Consider the following 10,727-nt stretch of genomic DNA (forward strand, 5'->3'; position numbering starts at 1 on the left):
ATCATGTTTAATGGCCAAGATATCAGTGCAGCACAGTGCAAGTCAGACTGGGGAAATTTTACTAATATTTGCTGCAGACTTGGGGCTGAATGGTGGGTTCCCTCATAATTTGGGTGATGTGGATCTATTGATTGTTGTGATGTGAAATAATGTATTAAAACTATTTAATGTGCTTTATACATGTGTCTGCTGTCGCTAATATAACTCTGGAACTGTTTCTTTCACAACAAGGATCATATGCATTGTTTCCAAAACCAGTGCAAAATATCTAGTAAAACTGGTGTCATTTCTACTGTACTACTGTTTGTAGACAAAGATATCTACAAGTCAAATTGAGGAGTTCACAGGATCCTATTCATAACTTTTGTAACCAAAATGACAATCAAGTGTAGCTAGGGAGGTAGTATCCAGGTGATTTTCAGTGCTTAGTGTTGAAGTGTAGTTAGGGAGGTAGTATCCAGGTGATGTTCAGTGCTTAGTGTTGAAGTGTAGTTAGGGAGGTAGTATCCAGGTGATTTTCAGTGCTTAGTGTTGAAGTGTAGTTAGGGAGGTAGTATCCAGGTGATGTTCAGTGCTTAGTGTTGAAGTGTAGTTAGGGAGGTAGTATCCAGGTGATGTTCAGTGCTTAGTGTTGAAGTGTAGTTAGGGAGGTAGTATCCAGGTGATGTTCAGTGCTTAGTGTTGAAGTCACCCAGAGACATGACTGTAAGTGAGTGAGTATGATTTTACACCGCTTTTAGCAATATTCCAACAATACCACGGCAGGGGACGCCAGAAATGGGCTTCACACATTGCACCCATGTGGGGAATCGAGCCAAGGTCTTCGGCAGGACGAGCGAACACTTTAACCACTAGGCTACCCCACCGCCCCCATACATGTAAGAAAACAAGTGGGCAGATCAGAAACTGACTGGATTGTTGCTGTACATGAAAGACAGTGTGTGAAATTCAAGAGCTCCTTATTTCCGATTGATGGGTTCCCATATTTCCAATACTACAGCAGTAAACTTCAAGGATCCCCAGGGGTGGTCGGGTAGCCCAATGGTTAAAGCGTTCGCTTGTCACGCTGAAGACACGGGTTCGATTCCCGACATGGGTACAATGTTTGAAGTCCATTTCTGGTGTCCCCCGCCGTGATATTGCTGGAATATTGCTAAAAGCGGTGTAAAACCATACTCACTCACTCACTCAAGGATCCCCAGTAAACCCCTACCCCTATTTCAAACACTGATATTTAATTCAGTTTAGACCAAAAAAGTGGGTTTAGTAGGACTTCAGTTGGCTTGAACACAGAGTTGTCAAATATGTCGTTCTTTAAAGTTTGTGCATCCGTGAAACAGATAAGGGAGGTAACTCCTCCGTCTGATACTTTGTTTACATGTAGTGGAGGGAATTTTTGTTCAACTCAAAAAGAACGTGTGTATTCTTTTGTTTTAAAGCTATTGGTGTTCATAGACTTAAATGGTAATTTTACACAACATTCATCAGGTGGACTCAGGTGAGTTCATTCTATATATGGGGCAGTCGGGTAACCTAGTGGTTAAAGCGTTCGCTCGTCACACCGAAGATCCGGGTTCGAATCCCAACATGTGTGAAGCCCATTTTTGGTGTCCCCCGCCGTGATATCGCTGGAATATTGCTAAAAGCGGCGTAAAATCAAACTCACTCACTCATTCCATATGTATTCAAGGAATATTATTTGCTGTGCGCTTTAGAGTTTTTTGTGTAGATCATGTTTGGCCTATGAAATATACTTTTTCTTGTCCTGTCATATAATAATGTTTGACTGACTCCTGTAATGCCTAATTTGAGCAGATCAGTTGTCTCCGTTTAGTTCTTCCAGCTGAAGTTTCGTAGATGATATCTGTAATTATGCTCTTGTTTTATGTAAACACTATCGTTCTGCTGACATGCAAGTTATAGCTGTGAATGTATACTCAGGTACACTGCTTTGTGTGAGAATCTCAAGCTGCAAGGGTGGGACTCAAGTAGTAGTAGTATGATAAAATACATCCTCATCTAAATACCACACATACTATCAAGGCATCATTAGTGGCTAGGGCTTGGAAGAGAAAATGAACACCAAAAAAGGAAAGCTCTATGGGGAAAGAAAAGCTTGGGGGGAGGGGTAGAGGAGTAAAGCTCTATGGGGAAAGAAAACCTCTGTGGGGGTAAGAAAACATCATTATGCAAATAAAGGCACATTTTAGCTCCAATGTCTGACAGTGATAGGTAAATCAGAATCTTGATTCCTTGTAACAAGGATCTGATCACCTCTGTGTCACCTATGTAGCCATTAGATAATACATGATTGATACAACCAGGTTCTGGGGACTATCGAAAATATATATCTAGTTTAAGATCCTTGTTAATTTTGCAACTTCGAAACCTCATGCTGTCACATTCAGTTTCAAATTAAATTTACATGTATCAAATCTACATTAAACCTCTTCAATTGAAACTCCCTTGGGTTTATCTCCTAATTGTGTCATAGTTATAGACATGAGAAGTGTCAATATTAGGCTTAAAAAATAAAATTGGTTCTCAGACTTGACTTTTGAAAATATGGTGCGGGCGGGCAGTGTTTTTTTTTTTTTTTTTTTTTTTTGCTTGTCCAAACTAGAATCTAACCAAATAAACAGTTGTGTACCATCAACAAAGGGCCTTCCTACATAAACAAGCATACAAACTCCTGTAAAGCATGTAAAGGGAAGTAACTGCATGCTTTATTGAATTGCATTGTTTTTAAGTACCGTATTAGGATTTAAAAACGAAATGTGCAGCAGACTTTATGATGATGTGGACGGTGCCTGAGAACTAAGACTAATATTTTTTTCAGCCTTAGACTTCAGTGTTGGTAAGGGTTGTGTTGGGAAGAAAAGTTACATCATCTTTAGATACTGAGGTGATGCAGAGGAAGGCATGGTCCGTGATGAAGGGAACAGTCTCACTGTACAGTGAGATAACGCCCGTTGTGTCATAAATATACCTTTGATTATCATATATGCTTATGTTTTTTTCTTCATATGCATCGTGTTGTGTTTTCAGCTGATACTGTGTGTTTTATGTACACTGACCAAGTGCCTTAAACGGATCCTATTGTGTTCTTCTCAGTGTGTTTCAGGGGCCAATTATGTTTATTTGATTAATCATTGATGGGTTAAGAGTTTAGTTTCATATGCAAATGATATTTTTGTTACATGTTAATAAAATCACTAAATCAGTATGCATTGTGTTCTTTTTCACAGAAATACTAAGGCAAAAAAAGCATGTTTCCCATTTCAGTCCATCCAAAAATAGGGTACTGGTAAGTAGGTTTTTGTTTTGCTTTTTCTTTAAAACACAATAATTTGCAGTATATCAATAAAAATCTTCTTTCAAATGTAAACCCGATGAGGATTCTATGTTAGCATTGCTCCCTAGCAACCTATGCTTGTCGATGAAAGGGGACAAAATGGATCAGTTGGTCTTTCTTGCTGACTTGGTCGATTTGCATGTCATAAAAACCCCGACGGTATGGATGAATGTTCAGAAAATCAACTATATTGTATGGTCCCGATTTGATTTTTCACAGGCCTCTCAGATTGCTGGAATATTACTGAGTGCAGCATTAGAAAACAAATGAAGGTAATGAATGGTTTATGTAAGTGCAACAAAGTTACGTTAGGGCATAATGAAATGGACCATAACAGTATTGGGATAAGAAGCTGCTGCAAAACTAACGAGTGCTCTGAGAGCACAACATCCCCCGCATGAATTCTTTTGAAACTGATAGCAATGGAACATCATTGTCATATGTTTATTAACAACATACATGCATCCAATGTATTGTTTCGAAAATATTATCTGGATTTCACAGTATCTTTCAGTTGACAAAAATGAGGATCATAAACCAGGGTAGTAACTCTGTTAAAATAAATCAAATTTACGACTGCGATATGTGTATCAATAACACATGTTGTGTGTAGAGCGGCATGTGTTTAGAGCGTCAGGGATATTCCCTGCAAAATGAAGGAGTTGACATCACAAAAACAGTTGCCTCTCACAGTTGTGCAAATCGAGCTTCATAAACAAAGGGCAGTAACTCTCTCAACATGAAAAGAAATGAAACGTAACTGTGATATGGATATATTAAACATGTGCACATTTTAACTGTAGGAGGAGTTGATTTCACAAGCTTAGTACCATCTCTCACAATTAGGCAAATAAAGCTCCGTAAAACAGGGGCAGTAACTGTCAAAATTTGTCGAAATGAAACGGGACTGCGATATGTGTATCGTCGACATCTTGTGTGTAGAGTGTTAGGGATATTCTCTGGAAACTGGAGGAGGAGTAGATTTCATGAAGCTCCGTAAAACGGGCAGTAACTCTGTCAAAATTTGTCGAAATGAAACGGGACTGCGATATGCGTATCATCAACATGTCGACATCTTGTGTGTAGAGTTTCATGGATATTCTCTAAAAGCTGGAGGAGGAGTTGATTTCACAAGCTTAGTACCCTCTGTGGGACAGACAGACGGACCGACTGCGCCTCGACATAATTCCCTTTCGGCCATTCTGGCGCGGCGGGCGAAAAAAAGGCAGTTTAGGTTCATGGGTTTCAGATTAGGGTTGGTTGGCAGAATCACATAAATATTTTTTTTGCCTCAGAAAAATGAAAGCATTTTCATTTTACAACAAAATATGTTTTATTCAAGAAAAATACCGTATATAAGAACAGAACAGAATTGGCATAAGCAATATATTCTCAGAAGCTGTGCAAGGCGGATATACATGAATAGCAGAAGTTCCACCATACAAGGTGAGGGGCAACATTAATCAAAGTTGACTCGCAATTCTAACTGATCATAAATATTAATATCTTCACAATAATAAATTCTATTTAAAACAGAATTTGGAACACCTGTGAGAACAGGAATATACAAAATATTGAAAGATCAAGACTAGATATTAAAACCAAACCTAGTTTAATTAACATGGGCCCTTTGTCGAAATCTTTATAGATCACAGTTAACCAATAAGTGTTTATGCAAAAATACGTAAAACAAATATTGACTCCAGCCTCCAAGTTTATTTAGCTGTCCTTGCAGACGGTAGCCCAGTCTCTGGTCACGCTCAGTTGCATTGCGTATCATCTGGGTACTCACTGGGGAAAAAACAATAACAAAGGCAACAACCAGTCCGGGGAATGGCGTTAGATTAGTGCCCCTTTAAGGTTGGATGGGAAAAAGAAAATCATTTGGGTCCCTTGAAATATGTTTCCAAACTGCACAGTACTAATATTTATGCTTCTTTGTGTCTATATTCTTTTCTGGGATAGGAAAAGAAAATCATTTGGGTCCCTTGAAATATGTTTCAAGACTGCGCAGTACTAATATTTAAGCTTCTTTGTATCTATATTCTTTTCTGCAAACATTCATATTGGGTTTTGTACATGTTCATAAACAATTACATTTTATGATACAGCAAAATATAATATGAAAGATCCATAATAAAGCGTTAGAAACTGGCACTAGTCCTGTAGTCCTTGCCAAACTGCCCAAAAGTTATGGAATCATAAGGACCAGTAGAAATTTTCCGTTTTTAATGGTTTTGCGATATGTTATCATGATAAGGACTAGTTGACTAAAAATGTTACTTTCTACAGCTGTAATAAAATATGATTTGAAGAAAGGTCACTTGGTGAAAGAACAAGAATAAAACAATATGGTGCAAGCATAGATTGACATGAATGAAGATTTAAACAGGGCTATGAGGTCGGAAACAAAAAGCATTCTCATCAATATGATGGTATCTAGCATGCACTGCTGTGAGTCTCCGGACACTCACAGCAGGTAACAGGTACATAGAGCCAGGGGGAAACACCAGGAACTAACTCCCACCTTGTCCACAGAAAGTCAGATGACATTTTGGAGAAAACAACTTATTGTTACATTTTCACTTTGTCCTGGACAAGAGGACAAGTGACGGTGCCAAACCCTGTATGACACTATTATTATGTAACAATATACCCCGTATAGCACTATTGTTGTCTCACACCAAACTGTGTATGACACTCTTGTTATCGCACACTAAACCCTGTATGACACTATTGTTATCTCACACTAAACCCTGTATGACACTTGTTATCTCACACTAAATCTAGTATGACACTCTTGTCATTGCACACTAAACCCTGTATGACACTCTTGTTATCGCACACTAAACCCTGTATGACACTATTGTTATCTCACACTAAACCCTGTATGACACTTGTTATCTCACACTAAATCTAGTATGACACTCTTGTCATTGCACACTAAACCCTGTATGACACTCTTGTTATCACACACTAAACCCTGTATAACACGATTGTTATCTCGCACTAAACCCTGTGTGACACTATTGTTATCTCACACTAAACCCTGTACGACACCATTGTTATCTCACACTAAACCCTGTATGACACTCTTGTTATCACACACTAAACCCTGTATAACACTATTGTTATCTCGCACTAAACCCTGTGTGACACTATTGTTATCTCACATATAACTTTGTATGACACTCTTGTCATTGACACTAATGGTATCTGGCACTGACAATACCTAATCCTTAATAGTACCCCACACTGACAATACCTAGCACTTAATAGTACCCCACGCCTACAATGCTTAACACAATGGTACCCTATGCTATGAAAACCTAACACTAATGGTATCTCATACTGACAATACCTCACATGTAATAGTACCTCACACTGAAAATACCTAACACTTAATAGTACCCCACACTGACAATACTTCAGTATCTCAAACTATATAGTACCCCATGCTTACAATACCTAAAAACATATGGTACCCCATGCTAACAAATACAAACCCTTATGATATTTCAGACTAACAATACCTAACAGTTAACATCATCTCACGCTGACAGTTCTTAACATGAAGGAGCAAAACTCCTACATACCAACACAAATGGTACCTTACACCGACTGTGCCAACACTAACGGTACCTTGCACCTGCATAATCCTGAACCTGCCACCGAGGATGCCTCACACCGCTGTACTAGAAGGTGTGACCTCGTACATCCTCCGAGTTTTCACCTGGTTCCGCAGCCACCACAGTGTCACACAAATACAGATGAAAGCTCCCACGGCCAGCACACCAACCACTGCCTTCACTGCTGGACTCATGCCAGTCTCGCCATCTCCAACCATACCGCCATGTGGCTCCTCAGACACCGCTGTAATGTCCACCAAGTCCACAGAGCTGCTGGAAGATATCTGACCATGGCTTGATGTTAGCAAACCTTGTGTTGATGTGGATCTTAACCTGGATGTAGTGTCCTCTGTCTTGTACACATCCCTAATGTTGTTGTCCTCCAGTGCAGAAGATGAAGATTCCCGTCCTGTAAAGGCATCATATCCTTCAGCTACAGAATCTTCAGGAGGGAGAAAATCAGTCGCCATTACTTTACAGGAATCATCAGAGCATGAACGTCTCTGTTTATCAGGAGTCCCTGAATCTGTATAGGAAGGTTCCTTGAACACTGGCCCTGGTGCAGTGGTAAAGGATGTATAGGATACATCAGTTGCTGTTGGAACTTCTTGGATGGATGTAGTTACAACCACAGACTCTGTTTCATTACTTTCAAACTCTCGAATCAGCGGAGGGGTTGGTGAGATGGGTAAACTAAAATTTGCATCAGTTGATCCATGTAGATGAGGCGGATCAGATGTAACACCTGAGTACATCTGAGTCATTGAAGCAAGCGATGAAGTAGTAGCAGCATTTATTATCTGACTCCTGTCTGTTTGTTTTCTGGTTGTCATTGATACTTCGGGATATTTCCATGAATGCGTTCCTATCCCTGTAACATCGACAGAACTTAGTGGTGCTTTCTCATCACTTTGTAGATCTACATAATACTGATTAGTGTCATATTCATAATAGTCATCAGATCCATAGTAATTGTTTCCATAGTAATGGTAGTTGTCCTTGTAGTCCTTATCCTCAGGAGGCGGAGCTGGATCCAGCATAGATGTAAATGTTATTTCTGGAATTTCAGGCCTTATTTCTTGTTTTGGTTCTGGGCCTTTACAATTTGCAGGTACAACCAACGACATAATATGTCTCCCGGAATAAGCTCTCGGAGCCATACACAGGCCATCGATGTACAAGTTTGGCATGAACAACCTCAAACTCAACAACCTACACCTACATTGTACAGGATTATTCATCACAGAAAGATACTCCAGGTAGGGCAAGTCAGTTGATAGACTGGGAGGAGCTGATGGAATCTTGTTGTCTTCAAGATACAGACGAAGCAGAAATCCTGCAGATTTCAACACAGGTATTGGAAAACGTTGGAATGAGTTTGCTCCAAGGTGAAGGACTTGTAAGTTAGGTTGATGTTTAAACAGGTCAACTGGTAGATATGCAAGTTTGTTTTCCTGCAACTGTAGACTGTTTAAGAGCTTTAAGTCGGAAAAGGCATTACTTGATATCATAGATATTTTATTATCACTGAGATCCAGGTATTGCAGTGCAAGCATGCTACTAAACAGCTGGTCACCGATGCTTTTCAGGATGTTCCCTTGCAGGTGAAGATTCTGAACTGATTTCCTCAAAGGATCAAATGTTTTCAGGGGAATATTACGTAGAGCGTTCATTGACAGGTCCAAAGTTTTCAAGTTCATGAGTCCGTCCATTGAATGCTCTTCTATTTCACGAAGATTGCTCTGACTTAAATTCAGAGTTTTAAGGCTGTAGAGGTTTGAGAACCATCCGGTTGGGACCTGGTTAACATTACTTCGGGTCAAATCAAGAACTTCTAAATTAACCAAATCATCAAAGATACCAGGAGATGTAACTTCATTAACATCATGAATTTCAAGTCTATGTAGACTTTCCAAGTCTTTAAATATTGTTTCAGGGACACTATTCATTGACATGAGAACTATCTCCTGTAGATTCCTTGGGTCACCGTCATCGGACATTACACCAAAATTGTTGAAGATTCTTTCAGGCAAACTAACTAGCTTTGGCATTTTCATGTACACCTTTCTGAGAACAGTTAATCCTCGGAGAAAATTCTCGTAAACAAATGAAACTTCTGGACCATCGATGCTGATGACCTGAAGAGTCTTTTCACCAAATTCAAGAAGCCGCTGGGGGATCTTTTCAACTTTGTACATAGTCAAATGTAGCGTCTCAACTTGGAGACCTGCAAATATCATTTCGGGAATGGTTTCTCCTAAAAATGTAAACTCCAAGGTTTTCAGTTTTTGCAGATTCATGAAAACTCCAACATCAACTGACACAGCCTCTAAGCCATATAGTGTTTGAAGGTTATCAAGTCCACTGAAGGATCCATTTGTCAAGTGAAAAATACTGCTTCCAGTCAGATCAAGCTTTATCAGGAGCGAACAATTTGAAAATAGGTACCAATCAATTGAGGTGAATGTATTGTGAGCAAGAGACAGATATTGCAAAAATTTAAAATCACAGATTGGGTCAACTATTGCAATGTCAATGTTGTTATTTGATAGGTCAAGGCAGTCTAAATCTCTAGGCAGATGCTTGGGGAGTTCTGTCAGTCCCAGGCCCGAACAGTTTACAAGCTTGATCAATCCATAGGAGTATTTACTCTGTTGCACAGAGCACTGGCATGGAGAACAATATCCTTCAATTGGCCATTTCATTGCTTCCACTACTGACGCTGACGTCAAGATAGATATCAACAGAATCAGGACCCTCATGGCACTGGGACAAAATGGCTAAATGTCATCTGAAAATGAAATTCCATTTTGATGAGTTCAGTGGTTGAAAAATTGAACAGATATATGGCATGTTTTCCTAGCATTGTCAGTGTTGAAGTTTAGATAAATTCGAACAAGAAGCAGTTTTAGAAATTGGCACTAGTCCTGTTATCCTAGGCACACTGCCCATTTGTTAGTGAGTGAGTTGGGTTTAACGCCGCTTTTAACAGTATTGCATTTATATCGCGGCGTGTCAGCTTAATGTGGGAGGAAAGCCCGAAGAGATGCAGGTCTCAGACGTTTACCACTTCGGTGAAACCCACAAGCACGGATATGGTGCTGACAAACCTAGAAACATAATAGGGGCGAACCGGGTTTCGAACCCAAAATCATAGGTTTCTGGCCTGCCCAAGGGACGCAAATCTGCACAGCGAATCGCGGCACCTTAGACGACTGGGCCACAAAGTTAAGGTATCATAAGGACTGGTAGACATTTGCCATTTTAAAGGGTTTTGTTATATGTTATCATAATAGCTAAGGACAAGTGGTCTAAAAATGTTAGTTTCTGCCGCTGAGAAGCATGTACGTTATTTGTTCCTCTGATGGATTTTTCAATCAACACGCGGATATTACCTTTCAAACTAGTTGATTGTAATATAAAATAGGACCAGAGTCAGTACCGATGTTTGGGTTGGAACATCTAACCACAAGAACAAACCCCGTTTACTGAAACGCGTACCCAAGTTATCATTTAGCCCTAATGCCATCTTCTTTTCAAACTAAATTGCCAAAGTATATATGAATCCAAATATTGAAAATATCAGAATTTAACATAAACCTACTTAAGAGCATCAAACCTGTATATGAACTTCATTTCTTTGGTCGATGTTAGTTCATTTTTATCAAATGTAATCAAACAACTTTGAAATTCCGTCTGCTCAAGACGTTTAGAGTAGCCTCCCTTATTACAGGGGCGATAAC

At 39.5% G+C, this 10,727-nt stretch overlaps 1 protein-coding gene across 1 annotated transcript; it reads right to left on the reverse strand.

Annotated features, from left to right (window-relative positions):
* Positions 1-7,037: 7,037 nt before the first annotated feature.
* LOC139446169 (leucine-rich repeat-containing protein 15-like) lies at positions 7,038-9,746 on the reverse strand. The gene has a single exon (XM_071227472.1). The coding sequence runs from the start codon at positions 9,744-9,746 to the stop codon at positions 7,038-7,040; it is 2,709 nt and encodes a 902-aa protein (XP_071083573.1).
* Positions 9,747-10,727: the final 981 nt, after the last annotated feature.

Source organism: Haliotis cracherodii, unplaced genomic scaffold, assembly GCF_022045235.1.
Source record: "Haliotis cracherodii isolate W230 unplaced genomic scaffold, xgHalCrac1.p SCAF_6, whole genome shotgun sequence".
Taxonomy (NCBI): Eukaryota; Metazoa; Mollusca; class Gastropoda; order Lepetellida; family Haliotidae; genus Haliotis; species Haliotis cracherodii.